The 22180-nt window shown below is 43.0% G+C and overlaps 1 protein-coding gene across 1 annotated transcript in view; it reads left to right on the top strand.

Annotated features, from left to right (window-relative positions):
• Positions 1-20664, top strand: part of LOC309526197 (zinc finger protein RFP-like) — a 31008-nt gene extending 10344 nt beyond the window's left edge. The window contains exons 6-14 of the mRNA XM_082212112.1: positions 3549-3581; positions 3994-4502; positions 9589-9813; positions 14914-15009; positions 16071-16280; positions 17290-17312; positions 17543-17661; positions 18437-18469; positions 19703-20664. Of these exons, the coding sequence (XP_082068238.1) occupies positions 3549-3581; positions 3994-4502; positions 9589-9813; positions 14914-15009; positions 16071-16280; positions 17290-17312; positions 17543-17661; positions 18437-18469; positions 19703-20220 (1766 nt within the window). The 3' untranslated portion in view covers positions 20221-20664. The remainder of the gene's footprint in view (positions 1-3548; positions 3582-3993; positions 4503-9588; positions 9814-14913; positions 15010-16070; positions 16281-17289; positions 17313-17542; positions 17662-18436; positions 18470-19702) is intronic.
• The last annotated feature ends 1516 nt before the right edge of the window (positions 20665-22180 follow it).

The following is a 22180-nucleotide window of genomic DNA, read 5'->3' as shown; positions in this document are numbered from 1 at the left end:
CCAGGGAGCCTTCTCTTCTCATGAGGTGGGCAAAGTATTGAAACCTCAGCTTCAGTATGTGTCCTTCCAGTGAGCACTCAGGGCTGATCTCCTTCAGAATGGATAGGTTTGATCTTCTTGCAGTCCATGGGACTCTCAAGAGTCTCCTCCAGCACCATAATTCAAAAGCATCAATTCTTCGGCGATCAGCCTTCTTTATGGTCCAGCTCTCACTTCCATACATCACTACTGGGAAAACCATAGCTTTTACTATACGGACCTTTGTTGGCAAGGTGATGTCTCTACTTTTTAAGATGCTGTCTAGGTTTGTCATTGCTTTCCTCCCAAGAAGCAGGCGTCTCTTAATTTCGTGGCTGCTGTCACCATGTGCTGTGATCATGGAGCCCAAGAAAGTAAAGTCTCTCACTGCCTCCATTTCTTCCCCTTCTATTTGCCAGGAGGTGATGGGACCAGTGGCCATGATCTTCGTTTTTTTGATGTTGAGCTTCAGACCATATTTTGCGCTCTCCTCTTTCACCCTCAATAAAAGGTTCTTTAATTCCTCCTCACTTTCTGCCATTAAGGTTGTGTCATCTGCATATCTGAGGTTGTTGATATTTCTTCCAGCAGTCTTAATTCCGGCTAGGGATTCATCCAGCCCAGCCTTTTGCATGATGAATTCTGCATATAAGTTAAATAAGCAGGGAGACAAAATACAGCTTTGTCGTACTCCTTTCCCAATTTTGAACCAATCAGTTGTTCCATATCCAGCTCTAACTGTAGCCTCTTGTCCCACATAGAGATTTCTCAGGACACAGATGAGGTGATCAGGCACTCCCATTTCTTTAAGAACTTGCCATAGTTTGCTGTGGTCGACACAGTCAAAGGCTTTTGCATAGTCAATGAAGCAGAAGTAGATGTCTTTCTGGAACTCTCTAGCTTTCTCCATAATCCAGCGCATGTTTGCAATTTGGTCTCTGGTTCCTCTGCCTCTTCTAAATCCAGCTTGCACTTCTGGGAGTTCTCGGTCCACATACTGCTTGAGCCTTCCTTGTAGAATTTTAAGCATAACCTTGCTAGCATGTGAAATGAGTGCAATTGTGCGCTAGTTGGAGCATTCTTTAGCACTGCCCTTCTTTGGGATTGGGATGTAGACTGATCTTCTCCAATCCTCTGGCCACTGCTGAGTTTTCCAAACTTGCTGGCATATTGAGTGTAGCACCTTAACAGCATCATCTTTTAAAATTTTAAATAGTTCAGCTGGAATACCATCACTTCCACTGACCTTGTTATTTGCAGTGCTTTCTAAGGCCCATGTGACTTCACTCTCCAGGATGTCTGGCTCAAGGTCAGCAACCACACTACGTGGGGTGTACGAGACATCCATATCTTTCTGGTATAATTCCTCTGTGTATTCTTGCCACCTCTTCTTGATATCTTCTGCTTCTGTTACGTCCTTACCACTTTTGTCCTTTATTATGGTAATCTTTGAGCGAAATGTTCCTTTCATATCTCCAATTTTCTTGAACAGATCTCTGGTTCTTCCCATTCTGTTGTTTTCCTCTATTTCTTTGCATTGCTCATTTAAGAAGGCCTTCTTGTCTCTCCTTGCTATTCTTTGGAAATCTGCATTCAATTTCCTGTATCTTTCGCCATCTCTCTCGCATTTCTCCATCTCTCCCCCCCCCCCCGCTATTTGTAAGGCCTCATTGGACAGCCACTTTGCTTTCTTGCATTTCCTTTTCATTGGGATGGTTTTTGTTGCTGCCTCCTGTATAATGTTACGAGCCTCCATCCATAGTTCTTCAGGCACTCTGTCCAGCAAATCTAAATCCTTAAACCTGTTCCTCACTTCCACTGTGTATTCATAAGGGATTTGATTTAGATTGTATCTTACCAGCCCAGTGGTTTTTCCTACTTTCTTCAGTTTAAGCTTGAATTTTGCTATAAGAAGCTGATGATCTGAGCCACAGTCAGCTCCAGGTCTTGTTTTTGCTGACTGTATAGAGCTTCTCCATCTTTGGCTGCAGAGAATATAATCAATCTGATTTCGATGCTGCCCATCTGGTGATGTCCACGTGTAGAGTCGTCTCTTGTGTTGTTGGAAAAGCGTGTTTGTGATGACCAGCTTGTTCTCTTGACAGAACACTCTATTAGCCCTTGCCCTGCTTCGTTTTGCTCTCCAAGGCCAAACTTGCCAGTTGTTCCTTTTATCTCTTGATTCCCTACTTTAGCATTCCAATCCCCTATAATGAGAAGAACATCCTTCTTTGGTGTCACTTGTATAAGGTGTTGTAAGTCTTCATAGAATTGGTCAGTTTCAGTTTCTTCAGCACCAGTAGTTGGTGCATAAACTTGGATTACTGTTATGTTAAAAGGTCTGCCTTGGATTCGTATCGAGATCATTCTATCATTTTTGAGATTGCATCCCAGTACAGTTTTCACCACTCTTTTGTTGACTATGAGGGCCACACCATTTCTTTTGCGGGTTTCTTGCCCACAGTAGTAGATATGATGGTCATCCGAACTGAATTTGCCCATTCCCGTTCATTTTAGTTCACTGATGCCCAGGATGTCAATATTTATTCTTGCCATCTCATTTTTGACCACATCCAACTTACCCACGTTCATGGTTCTTACATTCCAGGTTCCTATGCAATATTTTTCTTTACAGCATTGGATTTTCCTTTCACTTCCTTTCGCTTCCAGGCATATCCGCAACTGAGCGTCCTTTCGGCTTTAGCCCAGCTGCTTCATCAGCTCTGGATCTACTTGTACTTGTCCTCCGCTCTTCCTCAGTAGCATGTTGGACGCCTTCCGACTTGAGGGGCTCATCTTCCAGCGTCATAACTTTTATATGCCTGTTGTCTTTGTCCATGGAGTTTTCTTGGCAGGGATACTGGAGTGGCTTGCCGGTTCCTACTCCAGGTGGATCACGTTTGGTCAAAACTCTCCACTATGACCTGTTCATCTTGGGTGCCCTGCTTGGCATAGTTCATAGCTTCTCTGAGTTCTTCAAGCCCCTTCGCCACGGCAAGGCAGTGATCCATGAAGGGGAAAGAAAGCCTACACCAGACTGTACAGTAAATTCAGTTTTTTTTTCCTATGTGCATCTGTTTACAATTACCTTTGCATGAGATGACTGCCTTCCTCAGCAAGCTTAGTTTCTGATGATGTTTAACCTTTCTGACTTTAATTATTTCCCACACCATTTTACTTGGGGCAGATGTTAAAGCTGGGTCCATCTCCCCCCTGCATCCTGTTCCATGATTGCTATTCCTTTGGCTACCCTCTGTGCCTCCATTATGGACCCCAGTTTCAGGGAGAACATTCAGATTCAATGTTGAATATTTTTATTCTGCTATTTTTAAGTCCCATTTACCAATGTGGAGTTTTAGTTTTCTTTAATTGGTTCATCTAACGTTTTTAATAATTTGTTACACAATCTCATCTTTTACCTGAAATAAGGATACAACAGATGCCATGTTAATAAATGATATTATTCTAACAATGTTTATTTGAGGTACAGCAATCTTGTGCTTAAACATTTTATCTTTTATCTTCCTCAGATGCGATGTTCTTCAAACTACAGTTTCAGAAAGGTAAATTTTTGATGGAGACCCATATTCACAGGAGGGCTGGAGAATAGTTTTCAAACTGCTCTGGGGATGGGAGGAGGAGGATATGTGTGTGATGGTATTGGCACTAGCCAATAGGCACCCACCACAGCCAGGTTTCACTAAATAAGCTATAAACTGGCAGATCCAGTTTAGGCACAACTTGTGAATATACAAATGCAGGTGTGTATAAAAAGGAGAAAATAACTGATTTAAAAACCAACAAGGAAGGTATTCACTGCAGGGAAAGTCTGGAAGAAAGAGAGCAGTGTCCCAAGCCTAAATGCAAGACAAGGAACCCCATTTATTTGAGAGGGAATCTGGTTCTTCTGGGTATTTCTTGGATTAGGATGTCCGTCTCTGACTCTCAGCTGATTCTACATCTTTCCCCCAACAGCAAATGTCACTCTGGATCCAGACACAGCCCATCCCAGCCTCATCCTGTCCAAGGATCGGAAAAATGTGACATTGGGAGGCAAAAAGCAAAAGCTTCCTGACAATCCTGAGAGATTCAATACCTTTCAATCTGTGTTGGGACATGAGGGATTCACAGAAGGCAGACATTTCTGGGAAGTCACTGTGGAAAGTGGTGATTGGTGGGATGTCGGGGTCGCCAGGAAGTCTGTGAGGCGAAAGAGTTGCTTCTTCTTAAGCCCTGAGGGAGGGTTCTGGGCTTTGGGGAATTGGGGAGGCGAGTACTGGACCCGTACCTCCCTTGATTCTTCCCCTCTGTCCCTGAGTGAGAAGCCCAGGAGGATCCGAGTGACTCTGGACTATGAAGGGAGGGAGGTGTCTTTTTATGATGCTGACTCAGGAGCCGAACTCTATGTGTTCTCAGGAGCCTCGTTCTATGGAGAGACCCTCCTCCCTCTCTTTTGTCTGTTGGATAATAAAACCCACCTCAGGATCTCCTGAGGAGACTAAATCTCCCTCACAGGCCCAGTTGGAGTTTGTCTCCAGACTGGACTGACTGATATAAAAATAAGCATTTACCTCTCAAGAGTAGTTTTGGCAGCAGAAATAACAAAACTGACAAAAACCTCCATTTCCCAGGATCCCCTCTGCAGCTGAAAGAGACAGAAACACTTTCAAGAGTCTCCATAAATAATATTTTCCTCAAAAGGATAGTTTCCATCACCGTCAATCCTGGTTTAATTTTCCACCCTCTTTATCCCCACAAGAAATCCAGCAGCTGTTAAAATACAAACATTGATAGATGACTAGAAATTAACCCCTTTACCCACATCTCGAGAGAAAGCACCTTGTTGTTTAGACCTCAGGAGGAAGAAAACGTTAATAATGGGTGTGAGGCAATAACTTCCAGCCCCATCTGCAAATGCAGCCTCTCCATCTCCACACTTTATCAGAGATGAATCTCACTGAATTCAGTGGGGCTTTTGGACAATTCAATATGTTTAGGGTTGCTGCATTAATCTTTTCTATATAAATGTTGGATTCCGTATATTGGGACAGCTAATGAAATGTCCTTTGGACGATGTCGAACTATAACTCCCATCCAGCAAGGCCAACAAGTCAGAGATGATGGGAGCTGTAGTCCAGCAACTTTTGAAAGGCACCAGCTTGGCTCTGCCTGCCCTATATAATTCCCATTCAGATTTCCCTCTCATCCTAAACCCCATCCTGGTTATGGGGTGCTCCCCCAAAGAGGGTCCTTTCACTACCAGGCGGATGTTACTTTTCTCGCAGGCTTTTAATAGCTATCATTTAATGCAGTTTAATTCTTATAACTATTTTGTTTCTACTCTTTCTTGTTTTTAGTGCTGCATTTATTGGTCATGATATTACACTGCCTTTTAGGGTTCAGTGCCAGGGTTACACTAATTCTTTTGTGCCGATACAGATTTCCTGCTGATTTGCTTTTAATGAATTGCATTTGTAGTTTAATTTGTGAACTGATCAGAGTATGTGGCTAGTTAGGAGGCATAGAAATGTCAAGAAATAAAGTAAAATAAAAGCTCTATAACTCCTTCTCAGCCTGTCAAGGGCCTCCTTCTGGACTGCTGCTGTTTTGCAGGAATATTCTGCAAGATGCCATCGATGCAATAATACTGCATTAAAAAAAGGTAAAGGACCCCTGACAGAAGTCCAGTCATGAACGACTCTGGGGTTGCGGTGTTCATCTCGCTTTACTGGCCGAGGGAGCTGACGTTTGTCCACAGACAGTTTTTCCGGGTCATGTGGCCAGCATGACTAAGCCGCTTCTGGCGAAACCAGAGCAGCATACAGAAACACCATTTACCTTCCCGCCAGAGCATTACCTATTTATCTACATGCACTTTGATGTGCTTTCAAACTGCTAGGTTGGCAGGAGCTGGGACAGAGCAATAGGAACTCACCCCGTCACGGGGATATGAACCGCCGACCTTCCAATTGGCAAGCCCAAGAGGCTCAGTGGTTTACACCACAGCGCCACCCACATCCCTAATACTGCATTAGTAGCAGATTTATAAGGGACCATTCTGCTTTGGGGGTTATTCTGCAATGCTTCCCCAATAATAATGAATTGTTGCCATCGGTGGGGGGGGGGGCTCCCATATCCTATAATGGAACAAATATCGTACTGTCCATCTGGCTGGGTTTCTCCAGCACTCTGGGCAGCTCCCAACAGAATATTAAAAACACGATAAAACATCAAACATTAAAAACTTATCTAAACAGGGCTGAGATTAGTGGGGCAGAGCACCAGTCTCCCTAACAGACCGGCCCCAGTGCAATCTGCATGGATTTCCTGATGGAGCAAGAAGGGAAGAGCAGTGATGGGCACCAGCTCCCCGACAGTCAGTGTTCATATACAGTGGTACCTTGGTTGTTGATCTTAATCCGTTCTGGGAGTCCTTTCAACTCCTGGAACTGTTCGAAAACCAAGGCACGGCTTCTGAATCGCTGCAGGAGCTTCCTGCACTCAATCGGAAGCTGCACCAGACGTCTGGCTTCCAAAGAACGTTTGAAAACCAGAACACTTTGGGGGTTTCAGTGTTCAAGAGCCAAAACCTATGAGTACCAAGGCGTTTGAGAAGCAAGGTACAACTATACTTTCAATGCTAAACAAAATGGGGGTTCAGTGGCTGGAGGTTTTCCTGCAGCCTGAGCATTGGGTAGGTTCTGTCCCCTTCTTCCACCACCTTTGCCATCCTTGCACAAGGAGAACCCACCCTGAAGCTGGCCCTACTCTCAAGAGTGTTGCTCTCACTGGGTCTCTCCTAGCTGAGAACTGTCTTACTTCTCTCCCAAGCTCGATCGGATGACAGAACCGTTTCTCACAATGGGAGCATTTGTAGATTGGCTCATCCTCATCTTTATTTATATACCACCTTTCCATAGCTGAAACCGTGCTCAAGGTGGCTTACAGGATGAAAACATTTACAAAATTACAAACACAAGAACTGTAATTATAAACAATAGATAAGACACACCAAAAAGCACAAAAAAAAAATTGAACAGTTTTCACATAGTTCATAATAAGACCTGAAAATAAAGATACAAAAGACTGATATCCATATCCAGCAGCAAAAAACCTTTCAGCACTTTGTTTGTGCTTCTTTCAGTTGGATGTGACTTTGTAAGACTTGAAACAAGTCACAGTCTCCTGCTAGAGACAGACAGAATGAAATCATCAGGATAATGGAGGAATCTTGTTCCTGTGATGTTGATTCCTCCACATCTCTGCCCGTCCAACATCCCAACAAGCACCGCTCTTATTTCCCTGCTGCAGGAATCATTTCTACAATCACAATTTCACAGTGAAGGAGGGAAATCTGCACATCACTTCCTATGTAGGCACTCGCTTTCATTATACCAAGAACAAATTGGATGCATTTTTTCCCCAGCTGACCAGCAGATGTCAGAGTTTCTCTTAAAACAAATGTCTGCCCATTCCATCTGTATTACCTGAAGAGGAATGAGGCAAAGGTCACATTTTATTGGGGGGGGGAACGACAAGTTCAGGGCATTATCAGAAAAGCCACATGGCGGTGTGAGCTAATCTCTTTGCACACCTATGGTGTCTCCATAAAAGCTATAGGGCTACAATTCTAATCATTTATGACCACCGGTCATGATATCTTGAGCTGATAGGAATTGCACTCTAGCAACACCTGTAGGGGAACCAGGTTGGCTGACCCTGGATTAATCCCTATCTGCTGTGACCATGTAAATAGGGACATTTTCATCTGAGGGATGTTGGAGGGAATGGAAGCAACTCCTATTTTCCTCTTCACATGCAGCATCCAAAAGGGGCAAATGTTGTTGGTGGTAGGAATAAGACAAGGACTCCTAGATTAAAATCCTCTCGTGGTCAGAGGAATTAATGGACTGGCAACTTATCTTGTTCTTCGTTGCTTCTTCTGAACAAACCTCTGCAATAGGTGTCAATAATCACAACTGTTAGGCTTGCATAACAATCTGCCTCTGGCGTTACAAGGGTTGAGAGATAAAAACTTTAGATTTATTGCTAGGTCCTGCTTGGAAGGGACTTTAATCACACGGATGTTCTACAAACAGCATTAATGATTCCTGTAAATGCCAGGTGGTTTTTTTCAGCAGATGAAACTGAAATAGCTACTCTATTTACAGGATGAATAAACAGCTGATTACCCAATTGGCCGCAATACTTTTCCTTTCTTATATTTTTTGATAACTTCACATACCTCTCAAATAGTTATAGCAGGGGTCGGCAGGGCATATGTGGCCCACGAGGACCGTTTTACTGGCCCCCAAGCTGCCCCTGAACCGAACCGCCCGCTTAGTGAGTCCCCCACGCGCTGCACTAAACCAGTGCAGCGTGGCGCGGGGACTTGCCAAGCGGCGCCAGAAATCGCGTCTGTGCACGCACAGATACTGGAAATCATGTCTGCGCATGTCCAGACGCCGAAAATCGCTTCTGCGAAGGCACAATTTTCGGAGTCTGGGCATGCGCAGACGCAATTTATGGCATCGCGCTGCAGCAGTCCAGTCTATGGACAATCTCCGTGGGCGTGATCTGGCCCATGGCCGGTAAACCTTGCTGACCCCTGAGTTATAGGGCCATTCGTAATTTGTCTTTGATAAGAATCTGATCCAGCTGTCTACGAAAGTCATCTGTTAGGGCGACCAGAGCCGTCTCGGTCCCATGACCAGCGCGGAAGCCGGACTGGAATGGATCCAGAGCCAATGAAGCTTTCAGCAGCAACAAAGATTTCTATTATTATTATTATTATTATATTATTATTATTATTATTATTATTATTATTATTATTTTCCTTTCAGTATTGTTGGAATGTTTGCAGTTACCAGTAGTTACCATCTGATTGGGATAGACACCATGTTATCATAATGTTTGGCATTACAAAGCCAAGCTATGATGTGATATTATTATTTCCTTTCAGTATTGTTGGAATGTTTGCAGTTACCAATAGTTACAATCTGATTGGGATAGACACCATGTTATCATAGTTACAATGTTATCACATTACAAAGCCAAGCTATAATGTGATGTGCAATATTTTTCTTACATTTGTAAATTATAGTGCTTTTGTTATTTTTTTAATTGAAGAAAGTCTTGTAAACCATGTATGTCATTGTAATTGATTGCTTTGAACTCATTTCAGAACCGGGCAAAAAACAATTTCAGTCCCCAATCCCACCCTCCTTTCAGTCCCCAATCCCACCCTCCATCCTGTCCTGTATTTTGCCAGAACAAAGGTGGTAACCCTGTGCCCAGATCAGGTGAACAGGGAAGCTCTTGGTACATAGCTCTTACTCCAGGGAGGAAGGTTTTCTTCAAGAAGGGTTGTTCCTCCACAATGTCAACATTTTATTTGTTTATAACAGTATTTGCACATTGATTTCTCAGGGCAGCGTTGAGGCGTTGAGGCAAACAAGAAAGGCGTGTCAGCATAAAATATATGCATTTCAGCACTGAGATCCTTAACCATTTACAGGAAGAGAAACACCCAGGATATATAAACAAAGAAAGTGAAATTGACTGTGTCTTTGGTGTGAGGGAGCCATGGCTGCTTCTAGGGGTCCCGCAAACAAGAAAATCCGTCTCCAAAGCAGGGAGGGAGGAGGAATGGGGAGATATTGTGAGAAGCACCAGGAGTCCCTAAAACTCTTCTGTATGGAGGATGAAACTGTAGTCTGCCTGGTGTGTGACAAATCCAGGAAGCACAGAGATCATGAGGTGATTCCTGTGGATGAGGCTTCTGAGGACTACAAGGTAGGAAATCATTCTGGCCCTTGATGGGGAGCAGGGAAGTCTTCTTAATTCTTCTTGGGAGGTTTTCTGTAATTCTTAGGTTCAAACTAGGCATGGCATTAATTGCCAGAATGCAATTTAAATGCTTGTTGATTAAATAGCCAAGGAGAAGCCTGAGGTTTTTTTTGGAGGTGGGTGGCATGTGTCTAATTCTTTCTCTCTCTGCCAGAATGCCAAAGGGGCTTCCCGTGAAATGCAAGCAGCAGGTTCAGTAACTGTTGGGACCATGACAGCGAAAGAAATTATTAAATCTTGGGGACCCGTGGTCTCCAAGCTATGTACATAATAAAAATGTTAATTTCACTGACACAATTTCCTGTCTAGTTTTTTTAAATGATTTTCAATTTTATACATTTCAATAATTTTACAATCATTTTAACATTTCTATACTTGACTTCCCCCTTTTTCTGCATTTCTTTAAATTTATTTTTAAATATTTTCTGTATATCCAAATTAACTTAATTTGCTCATTCATTCATTATCTACTTCAAATATATACTCTTATAAAGCTGCAGGTTATTACAATAATCATGCCAATGCTCTTATCTGTTTACAGTTTATTTGTAAATATTCAATAAACCATTTCCATTCTGTAAAAAGTTTGTTATCTTGATTTATTTTTCCAGTAAGCTATGCCATTTCTGCATGTCCCATAAGTTTTTGTATCCATTCCTTCTTTACTGGGACTTCTTCTTTCCTGTCTTGTTTGGGCTTAGGCTGTGTACAGACTCTTTTTTTTTTAAAAAAAATGATATTTATTAAAAGTTTAAAAATTACAGAAAAAAAGAAAAAAGACAACAATAAGAAAGAAAAAAAAACACATAGAAAAGCAATACAACAATACAACAAAAAGAAACAAAGAAAAAACTAAAACACATATCCAATATTCCATATCTTTACCTTTCCTTTACTTGTTTCATCGACCTCCTCACACCTCCCTTTTTTGTATTCTAGTTCAATTCACTATTTCAGCAAATTCTTCCCACCTTTCTCAATTTTTATTCTATAATTTATCTTAACGGTCTAACCTTAATTTTTTTCATTTTAACCTGTTATCAATCAGCTTTTACTTAATTCTTTGTTGCATTTCTACTAAAACCATATAGCTTCATTCCAGCATCCTTCTAACACTCATTAATTTTACAATGTTTCTGTAAGTATACTTTAAATTTTTTCCAATCTTCCACCGACTCTTCTCCCTGGTCTCGGATTCTGCCAGTCATTTCCGCCAGTTCCATGTAGTCCATCAGCTTCATCTGCCATTCTTCCCTGGTGGGTAGATCTTGTGTCTTCCAATGCTTTGCAATAAGTATTCTTGCTGCTGTTGTAGCGTACATAAAGAAAGTTCTATCCTTCTTTGGCACCAATTGGCCGACCATGCCCAGGAGAAAGGCCTCTGGTTTCTTCAGGAAGGTATAAATACTTTTTTCATTTCATTATAGATCATCTCCCAGAATGCCCTAATCTTTGGGCATGTCCACCAAAGGTGAAAGAATGTACCTTCAGTTTCATTACATTTCCAACATTTGTTATCGGGCAGATGGCAGATTTTTGCAAGCTTGACTGGTGTTATGTACCACCTATAAATCATTTTCATTAAATTCTCTTTTAAGGCATTACATGCCGTAAACTTCATACCAGTGGTCCATAACTGTTCCCAGTCGGCCATCATAATATTATGTCCAACATCTTGTGCCCATTTAATCATAGCAGATTTCACCATTTCATCTTGAGTATTCCATTTCAACAGCAAGTTATACATTCTTGACAAATTCTTAACTTTAGGGTCTAACAATTCTGTTTCCAACTTTGATTTTTCTACCTGGAAGCCTAGTTTTTTATCCAAGTTATATGCCTCCATTATTTGATAATAATGGAGCCACTCTCGTACTCTGTTTTTTAATTTTTCAAAGCTCTGCAGTTTTAATCTGTCACCCTCTTGTTCCAAAATTTCCCAATACTTCGGCCATTTGGCCTCCATATTGAGTTTTTTCTAAGCCTTTGCTTCCATTGGTGACAACCATCTTGGGGTTTTATTTTCCAACAAATCCTTGTATCTTATCCAGGCATTAAACAGTGCTTTTCTTACAATATGGTTTTTGAATGCTTTGTGTGCTTTAACCTTATCATACCACAAATATGCATGCCGGCTGTGTACAGACTCTTGTTTACTCAGCACCCAGTGTGCTTCCACCATTGGTTTGGGAAGCTGTGCACACATGACATTAGCCCCAACCCATTGGGACCATGACACAGAAATAATGGGTTAACGGTAACCCTTGGGGACCTTCTCCTCACCCCTCAAGGCTGCTGTAATTGCTGGCCTCCAGGACAAAGTCATACTGCCAGAGAGCCACAGTGCCTCCTGTGGCTGCAGAAAGCTGTAACTCATAACTGCTGCCTGTTGTTTTTGCTGTGTTAGCAGCACTGAAGTGACCTCTCCAGAACACAAGTATGGGTCTTGTTTGTGTGGAGGTCCTGGGCTGCCCAGATAACAAGACCCCACCCCTTGGCCTCATGGATGTGGTCCAAAGGAAGGCAGTACAATACTTTTGGCACCAGCTGGGCTGCAGGAATTGCTGGAAAGAGGGTGTAGAAGGCGCCATCTAATCGCCTTAAGGGACTCCTGTTATGTACTGAACTTCTCACCCTGGGCCAGCAGGGGGATACTGTAGATAGTTCAGGTCCACATATGCAAATAAGGGATTGAAAGTGACATTCAGTGATTGGATAGTTACAGAAAATGGTTACTGTTGCGTTCTAGTGGAGCTCTATATAAACAGGCTGCCTGAACCCTTCAGTTCAGTTCTGTTCTGGCCTGTAAATAAACAAGAGCTGTTTGAAGAATCGCTGTGTCGTCTGATATGTTCACCCACAACTTAACAACTGCAGATTTTATTTAGGGTTTACGCCTTAGCCTTTTCTTTTCCTGAATACATCCCGCAAGGTGGCGGGTACGGATTTTTGCTCAGGGTCTACCCCCAAAGGCTTTCTCACAAATGAGTATAGCTGCAAAGCAGTGGAGGTTTAGGATCAGAGTTTTCCTTCTCCTGGATGGGCTATTTTCCCTGCCTGATAAGGAAGGCTGCTGTGTAAATAATAAAAAATACTATACACATTAATTCCATGTAAACAACCTCATGTCTACTTTGGGCTTGGCTGTGTACAGACGCCTCCACTGCTGCTTTGGCAAGATATCCTGTATTTACCTTGTATCTATCATGCTGTGTTAAACATGTCACTGCAAGAGGGAGAGACAATACGCTTCTGCCCTCCGTATTGTTAATCTTGGCCCCATACAGACCACACCCAGAAGTTTGGATAGTTTTTATGTGCACAGTAGAGCAGCCATGATGGATCAAAGTGGATTACACTATGACATGTCAATAGAAGCTCCTTGGACTTTTGTTCACATTGCTCATAGAGACCTTGTCAATGTGATAAGAGCAGCCATAAAGCCAAAACAAAAATGAAAGGATTACATTTTTTACTAACTAGCACTGGAATTTACAAAGTTCCATTGGGTCGGGCACCAGTGACACATTTGGGATCAAAGCAGTTCATCACCCCACCCCGATATAGTCATTCAGAGTCTACATTTTATGTGGGTCCACCAAAAGAACAGTAAAATTAAAGGAAAACTCAATGAAAAGGTGCAGCCCCTAGATCCTGTTCAATCAATCAATCAATCAATCAATCAATCAATCAATCAATATTGCTATGAGTCTATGGGTGCCAGATTCCCCTAAATTCCTGGATTCTGATGTGTTAAGAACCTGGGGTGATGAGTCATTAAGAAAACAAAGGAAAGGTGATGGAGTTTTAAGAAAGCAAAAGAGAGGGGGCTCTGTGCCAGACAGCAAACATTTCTCCCACATACATGCAATGAAGGCTCGTGAGGCAAAGTGGTGGTAGAAAAAGGGCTATATTTCTTAAGTGAAAAAATGTGCGAGCCAAATTCATAACATACAGGTAGGCAAAAGGCTATGCACACATTTGTGGCGTAAAACACAGTGAAGTTGTTTTGAATCACATTTGCACATTTCTGGGCTCAGCTGGTAGAACTAGCAACCAGGGTCTGATCTGACTACAGGGGGGGTGTGGGTCCATCCACCCCCCCCCATACAATAAGGCAGCAGGCAGTGGGAAAAACACACATGGTCTGGTTGTGGGGTGGGGGCTTGCACAATAAGGTGGCAGGGTGGTGGCCCAGGTGATCTCCCCCCAGAGGCTAGGGTGGAGATACACACTTTTAAAAGAGAACTAAGAACTGACTCTCCTCTCCTCTGTGCTATTACAGTGGTGCCCCGCAAGACGAAATTAATTCGTTCCGCAAGTTTTGTCGTCTAGCGAATTTTTCGTCTTGCGAATCACGAAATCCCATAGGAATGCATTGAAAATCAATTAATGCGTTCCTATGGTCAAAAAAAGTCCAAACAAAGCCAAATTTGGTACAACAACAGTTTATTAACTGCTCTTTAAAGTCACACATACTGTAAAGAGCAGTTCAAAAACTGAAGGGAAAATAAATTAACTTTATAAACAAAACATGTCTTTGTTTTTAGACAAAGGAAACAAAGTCACGAGACGTTTTCGTCTTGCGAAGCAAGCCCATAGGTGAAATTCGTCTTGCGAGGCAAATCGAAAACGGAAAAACCTTTCGTCTAGCGAGTTTTTTTGTCTTGCGAGGCATTCGTCTTGCGAGGTACCACTGTATGATTAAAGCAAAATCCTGATTCAGCTTCCAGATAATTTTTTTAATGCTTCTAAATTTCTTTTTAAAAAACAAAAATTAGCACAAAGAAGCTCCTATGCAATTTCATAATAATGGAAAGTAAAATAAATAATAATGAAATGAAACTCTTCATTAAAGCCTTGATTTTAAAAATTTGAGCTAAAAGCCTAGAAATTCATAGAGCAGATTTCAAAAACTAGCAATTATCAGGTAAAACACTTAAGAGCAGTGACGCACCAGGAAGTAGAAGGGAGCATAACAGCCAACCAAATTCTCCCTTTCTATGTCTGTCTCAGTCACTATCTGAACTTTTATTTTCTCTTTAGGAAAAGATCAATAGCTACCTGGAGAACCTTAGGAAAGAAAGAAAGAAAATTCTGGCCTATGAAGCAGAACTGGAAAAGGAAAGCCAAGACCTCCTTGTAAGTGTCACTAGTGTTCACTGGAAGGGAACAAGTGCTTGATGAATCACATCAGGACTGAATAGAAATGGGGAAATCTGTCGATTTCTGTTCATCTCAGTTTCATACATTTCCATCTTAAAGTCATTTCTCCCAGTTTTGCCTTTGAATCCAAACTGAACTGAATCTTCTTCCCATGTGGCAGCTCAGATGCACAGAAGATAAGATAGTTGCAACATTCTGATTTGCTATACAGACTGTTGAAGAAATATCTCTCTAAATGTGCACTATTTTATATCTATAGGAAATTCAAGTTGACTCAGTGTATTAAAGTAAACAGAGGACTGTTGGGGATGAGCAGGCCAGCTCTGCCCTGCTTCTCTGTTTCTGTTGATTTCCTACTCGTGGAAGTGTGAGGTGAGGACTCTTTTATGTCCATGGAGACTTTCTGAACATCTTAGAAACTAAATTATGCTGGGTTCAAAAATGTACAGGCAACCTCCATGGATAGAAAAAAAAATCTCCTGGCTTTAGGTTGCCACCTTCCACAAGATGGAAACAGAGCTCTTTTTTTGCAGCTGGAACTTGCCAGATCTCAGTTCCAGCACCTCACAGGCAGGTCCCATTGCTGTTGTAATAGTAATAGTAATAACAGTAATAGTAATTAGAACAAGGGATGCATTCATGGTGAGTTCCGGCACCTCTTTTTCTAGAAAAATGACACTAGGTACGGAAGGCAGGAGAAATGGCAACAGAGAAGGCAGAGCCACTGTGTTCATGTCTGCTGCCTCCCTGCCATGTTTACTTTAAATTCTGAAGAAGAGGGTCTTCCTTAGCCACTGAGGGTTGTCCACACCTCCGCTTGTTCTGAGCCTAGAAATCATGGGTCAAAGCAGTTTCCCTTTGCCCCGCCCCTTTCCCAGGGAAAACCCACTGTTTAGTTCTCAGTCAGAACCAATGTCAATCCAGAGAAAACCCAAATTGCCTGTGCAATTTCCACATCTCTCCTCCTGGTGTTGTAAAGACTGACCACACTCCAGACTCCGGTCTCCTCGTTTCCTCTTTCTATCTACTGCTTGCAGAAATGTACAGCAACTGAGATGCAGAAGGCAGAGGAGAAGTTCAGAGAACTGCACCAATTTCTGCTGAATCACATCAAAGAGGTGGAGAAAGAGATTGCAGGGAGAAGGGATGAGCACCGGGCTAGACTCTCCAGGAAACTCTCCTCTCTTGAAAGGATCATCCAGGAGATGGAGGAAAAGAGTCAGCAGCCAGCAAGTGAACTCCTGCAGGTAAGATGGTGGCAGGAATAGCCCAAGGCTCCACTCCAGGAAGATGCTGCCTTGAAATCTGAAGTGCAAGTTGTGTGAGAAGGAAAATGATAAATGGTTACTGGCTTATACAGATGCTTCAGGTTACAGACTCCACTAACCCATAAATAGTAACCTCGGGTTAAGAACTTTGCTTCAGGATGAGAACAGAAATCGTGCTCTGGTGGCGCGGCAGCAGCGGGAGGCCCCATTAGCTAAAGTGATGCTTCAGGTTAAGAACAGTTTCAGGTTAAGAACGGACCTCCGGAACGAATTATGGTCTTAACCCAAGGTACCACTGTACTTGGGCCTGTGTTAGGGATGAGTATGTATGAAAATATCCTAGAAAAACTACCCAATAGTTCAACTTACGTGCACAATGACAAGTGCACCGAGAAGGGGTGGGATACCACAAAAAAAATTTTGTGCAGCAAATTGGATGAAATTTAAGAAGTTATGGCCCAAAACTATCAATGGTGGAAAAATTCCTTAACTTTGCACTTAAAGGTGAATCCACCAAATGGGCACTTTATAAATCAATATGCAAACAGAATCACAGACATCTGTCAATATTTGCACTTCTCTGAAATTTCCAAACAGTTCTCCAATAATGCTTACAAAAAATTCATACAAGCTCATAAAGTGAAACTAACATAAAAAATCATTATATTACAGAAAATTGCTTTGCAAAATGTGTGTTTCAGGCAAAATTGGATATAAAAATATCTATATTAGGAGAAAGTCACACTAAAAGGCTGGTGAATTTTCAGAAAATTGCAGACTGATGTGGAACTGTGGAGAGCTGAAGAGGGGAAAATAAAAAACCTGAAAGATTCCAAAATTGCCTGGCTAGGCCCTCCCTACCAAGAATATTTGTGCGTGTTGGGCAAACTGACAGCAGACAGCCAGAGTCCCTCCATTTCAGGGTCTGAAGGGGCTTCTTACTGTGGCCTGTGTTGTGCATTGAATTCCATTCTCTTTTTCCCTCTAGGATGTGGGAAGCACCTTGCAGAGGTGAGTGGATCCAGCTTATTTCCATTAGCATCAGTACTTAAAACCTGGCCCTCCAAGCTCCTGATGGAAAGACTTTAGGACTCCACACTCTGTAATTTCACCCACAAAGATTGGGACCTTCCTTTTGAACTTGTGGCACCCCTTTTCTCCTTCCAAGGATGATTTTACTTTTGTTCCTTTTCCTTTACTAGGAATTAGTGATTTGAAAGGTTAACATTTTCCTTCCTCAGGTGTGAGAGAACAGAGAGATCGGAGAATCAACTGGCTTTTCCTCCAGAGCTGAAGGAGGAGGCCTCCAGATTCTGTGATATGAATCTCCGTCTGGAGGAAGTCCTGAAGGAATTCAAAGGTAATGACGAAAGGCTGCAAGGATTTTATGCTGGGCATTACATTAGTCTAACACAGAACATGTTAGGCTCTTACTGTATTTTGCTCTTGCTGCAGACAGGAGCAGCACCATAATAGCCCCCCCCCCTTGGTGGTCCAGCCTTCAACTAATTCCCCCCCGAATGTCCCATGTACATTGGCATGCTGCAGCATTAGAAATGGTGGCTGCCACAAATAAAGAAAGTCTACACCAGACTCTATCATAAAGTCTGGGTTTTTCCTCCAATTTTATTTGGGGGGGGTATTGTTTTGCTGTTTTGTTTTACTTATTTTCATGTTTTTATCCTGTATCTTACTCTGTGTACCACTTATGAAGAGCAATATATAAATCTAAGAAATAAATAATATAATAATGTGCATCTGTTTACAATTCCCTTTGCATGAGAGCTCTGGAATCCTTCTTCAGCAAGCTTAGTTTCTCATTTTGTATAACCATTCTGGCTTTAATTATTTTCCCCACCACTTTATTTGGTGCAGATGTTAAGGTTGCATCCATCCGATTTAATGTTGAATATTTTTATTCTGCTTTTTAAAAGTCTTGTTTACCATTGCTGAGTTTTACAGTTTTCTTTAACTGTTTTTTTTCCTAAGTTCTTAATCATTTGTTCTACTGATTAATCTTTTACTTGAAATAAAGATAGAACAGGCGCTGTGTTACTAAGTGATATTTTTCTAACAAAATTAATTTCAGGTAGAGCAGCGTAGTGCTTAAACTTGTTATCTTTTTTCTTTCTCAGATGCTATGTTGTTCAGACAACAGTTTCAGAAAGGTAAATTTCCAATGGTGACCCAAATTCACAGGAGGGATGGGGACTGGCATTGAATTGGGGTTGTACAATCTTTTCTGAAGACTTTGGAACCCTTAATACACCTCGGGTTACATATGCTTCAGGTTACATACGCTTCAGGTTACAGACTCCACTAACCCAGAAATACTGCTTCAGGTTAAGAACTTTGCTTCAGGATGAGAACAGAAATCGTGCTCCGGCGGCCCCATTAGCTAAAGTGGTGCTTCAGGTTAAGAACAGTTTCAGGTTAAGCATGGACCTCCGGAACGAATTAAGTACTTAACCTGAGGTACCACTGTAAGTTATTAGCCCTAAAATGGCATGGACCTCCGGAACGAATTAAGTACTTAACCTGAGGTACCACTGTAAGTTATTAGCCCTAAAATGGCATGGACCTCCGGAACGAATTAAGTACTTAACCTGAGGTACCACTGTAAGTTATTAGCCCTAAAATGGCATGGACCTCCGGAACGAATTAAGTACTTAACCTGAGGTACCACTGTAAGTTATTAGCCCTAAAATGGCATGGACCTCCGGAACGAATTAAGTACTTAACCTGAGGTACCACTGTAAGTTATTAGCCCTAAAATGGCATGGACCTCCGGAACGAATTAAGTACTTAACCTGAGGTACCACTGTAAGTTATTAGCCCTAAAATGGCACGGACCTCCGGAACGAATTAAGTACTTAACCTGAGGTACCACTGTAAGTTATTAGCCCTAAAATGGCATGGACCTCCGGAACGAATTAAGTACTTAACCTGAGGTACCACTGTAAGTTATTAGCCCTAAAATGGCATGGACCTCCGGAACGAATTAAGTACTTAACCTGAGGTACCACTGTAAGTTATTAGCCCTAAAATGGCACGGACCTCCGGAACGAATTAAGTACTTAACCTGAGGTACCACTGTAAGTTATTAGCCCTAAAATGGCACGGACCTCCGGAACGAATTAAGTACTTAACCTGAGGTACCACTGTAAGTTATTAGCCCTAAAATGGCATGGACCTCCGGAACGAATTAAGTACTTAACCTGAGGTACCACTGTAAGTTATTAGCCCTAAAATGGCATTTATGTTCTTCATATGTATTGTCAAATCCCCGTTTTTTCGGGCGTCGTGTTCCAGGTTAAAATACACATAAACCTGCCCCATTATATGTCAGTTTCTGTCTCTCAGCTGATTCTGCCGCTCTTTTCTTCATCTTCCCCCAATAGCAAATGTCACTCTGGATCCAGACACAGCCCATCCCTGCCTCATCTTGTCCAAGGATCGGAAAAGCGTGAGATTGGCAGACAGAAAGCAAGATGTGCCCAATAATCTTGAGAGATTCAACAACTGGCATTGTGTGCTGGGACTTGAGGAATTCACAGCAGGCAGACATTTCTGGGAGGTCAATGTGGGAAGTGGGGGAGAATGGGCTGTGGGGGTCGCCAGGAAGTCTATAGGGAGAAAGGGCCGCTTTCCCTTCAGTCCTGAGGGAGGGCTCTGGGCTCTGGAAAAGATGGGAAATGGGTACTGGGCCTGGAACCCCCCTCATAACACTCCTCTGTCCCTGAGGGAGAAGCCCAGGAGGATCCGGGTGACTCTGGACTATGAAGGGGGACGTGTGTCTTTTTCTGACGCTGACTCAGGAGCCGAACTCTACACGTTCTCAGGGGCCTCGTTCTCTGGAGAGACCCTCCTCCCTTTCTTTCGCCTGTGGGGAAATGAAACCCACCTCAAGATCTCCTGAGGAGACTAAATCTGCCTCTCGGGCCCAGCAGGAGTTTCTCTCCAGAAAAGAAGGGCTGAGATAAAACCCAACATTTACCTCAGTTGCACTTTGGGCAGCTTTTTAGGGGCCGTGTGAGAAGATTACTCTACAATCAGCAGAAATAACAAAATAGACAAAAATGGTTGCCTTTCCCTGCTTTTTATTTCCCCTTTCCAGAATTCTCTCTGCAGATTATTTCTTAAGGAGACGGTAACACTTTTAACACTCCCAATATATAATGAGTTCCTCAAAAGGGCTCAGCCTCCATCGTCTGGTTTCATTTTGCCACCTTCCTTTCCCCACAAGACCCCCAGCAGCTGTTAAAATACAAACATTCATGGATTACTAGAAATTAACTCTTTTGCCCACCTCAGGAGGGAAAACTCCTTGCTGTGTAGACCTCAGACCGGAAGAAAACACAAATACCGTAGTTTGCACCCCATAAGACGCTCCGGCCCATAGGACGCACCTAGTTTTTTGGGGGGGAAATAAAGAAAAAAATTTTTATTTCCCTCCCCCCCCAGGTGCAGGGCTGGAAGAACCAGGTCGGGGAACAGTGGGAAGGCACGCTCTGCCTCCCCGCTGTCCCCCGAGCTTGTGGGGCTGGCGATGGGCAGAGCTGTGCTGATCCCGGGATGGCAGGCAGCTCTGCGCCGCCATCCGGAGCGGGGCGGGACTTAGCGCCCCGCTCCGGATGGCGGCGCAGAGCTGCGCTGGTCCCAGGACCGCAAGCAGCTCTGCGCGGCCACCGGGAGCGGGGCGGAGCTTCGCCCCGGCTCCCGTGGCCGGGCAGAGCTGCGCTGGTCCCAGGATTGCAGGCAGCTCTGCGCAACCCTCGGAGCCGGTCTCCCAAGGGTTGCGCAGAGCTTCCTGAAGCCTGGAGAGCGAGAGGGGTCGGTGCGCACCGACCCCCCTCGCTCTCCAGGCTTCAGCGAAAGCCTGCATTCGCCCCATAAGACGCAGGCACATTTCCCCTTCATTTTTGGAGGGGAAAAAGTGCGTCTTATGGGGCGAAAAATACGGTAATGTCTGTGCAGCCGCAACTTCAAGCCTCGTCTGCAAATACAGCATACCATGTCCCCTGTTCCTCAGAGATTAATCTCGCTGGATTCAGTGGGGCTTCCCGACAATTAAATTTATTTACAGTTGCTGCATTAATCTTCTATAAATGTTGGATTCTGTATATCAGAGGCAGCCAACACAATGTCCTCTGGATGGTATTGGGCTCCCATCAGCCCCATCCAGCAAGGCCAACTAGTCAGAGATGGTGGGAGTTGTAGTCCAGTGACTTTTGGAAGGAACCAGCTTGGCTCTGTCTGCCCTATATAATTCCCACTGAGCTTTCCCTCTGATCCCAAGCCCCACCCTGGTTATGGGATGTTCCCCCAAAGAGGGCCTTTTCACTAGCAGGTAGATCTTCGTTTTCGCCGAGGCTTTTAAAGGCTATCATTCAATGCTGTTTAATTCTTAGGACTATTTTGTTTCCACTGTTGCCATTTTTAGTGCTGCATTTATGGTTCAAGATCTTATGCTGATTTTTATGGTTTTTGTGCCGATACAGATTTTATGCTGATTGCTTTTAATGAATTGAATTTGTTTTTAAATCTGTGAACTGACCAGATCATGTGGTTAATTAGGAGGTATAGGAATGAAGTGAAATAAAAATAAAAATGAAGTGAAATAAAAGCTCCAAAACTCCCTCCCAGGCTGTCAAGGGTCTCCCTCGATTGCTGCTGTTTTGCAGGAGTATTCAGCAAGATGTCATTGACGCAATAATAGTGCATTAGTGCTGTGTTTATATGGGACAATCCACATATCATTCTGCTTTAGGGGTTATTCTGCGATTCTTCCCCAATGTTAATGGTTCATTGCCATATGAAGGGGCTCCCATGTCTTTTCTGTGAACCGCCCTGAGACCTCTGGGTATAGGGCGGTATAT

This window comes from Podarcis vaucheri (genome assembly GCF_965113315.1).
Source record: "Podarcis vaucheri genome assembly, chromosome: 2".
Taxonomy (NCBI): Eukaryota; Metazoa; Chordata; class Lepidosauria; order Squamata; family Lacertidae; genus Podarcis; species Podarcis vaucheri.
The sequence above is the reverse complement of the archived record's forward strand: the minus strand, read 5'-3'. Positions and strand labels throughout refer to the sequence as shown.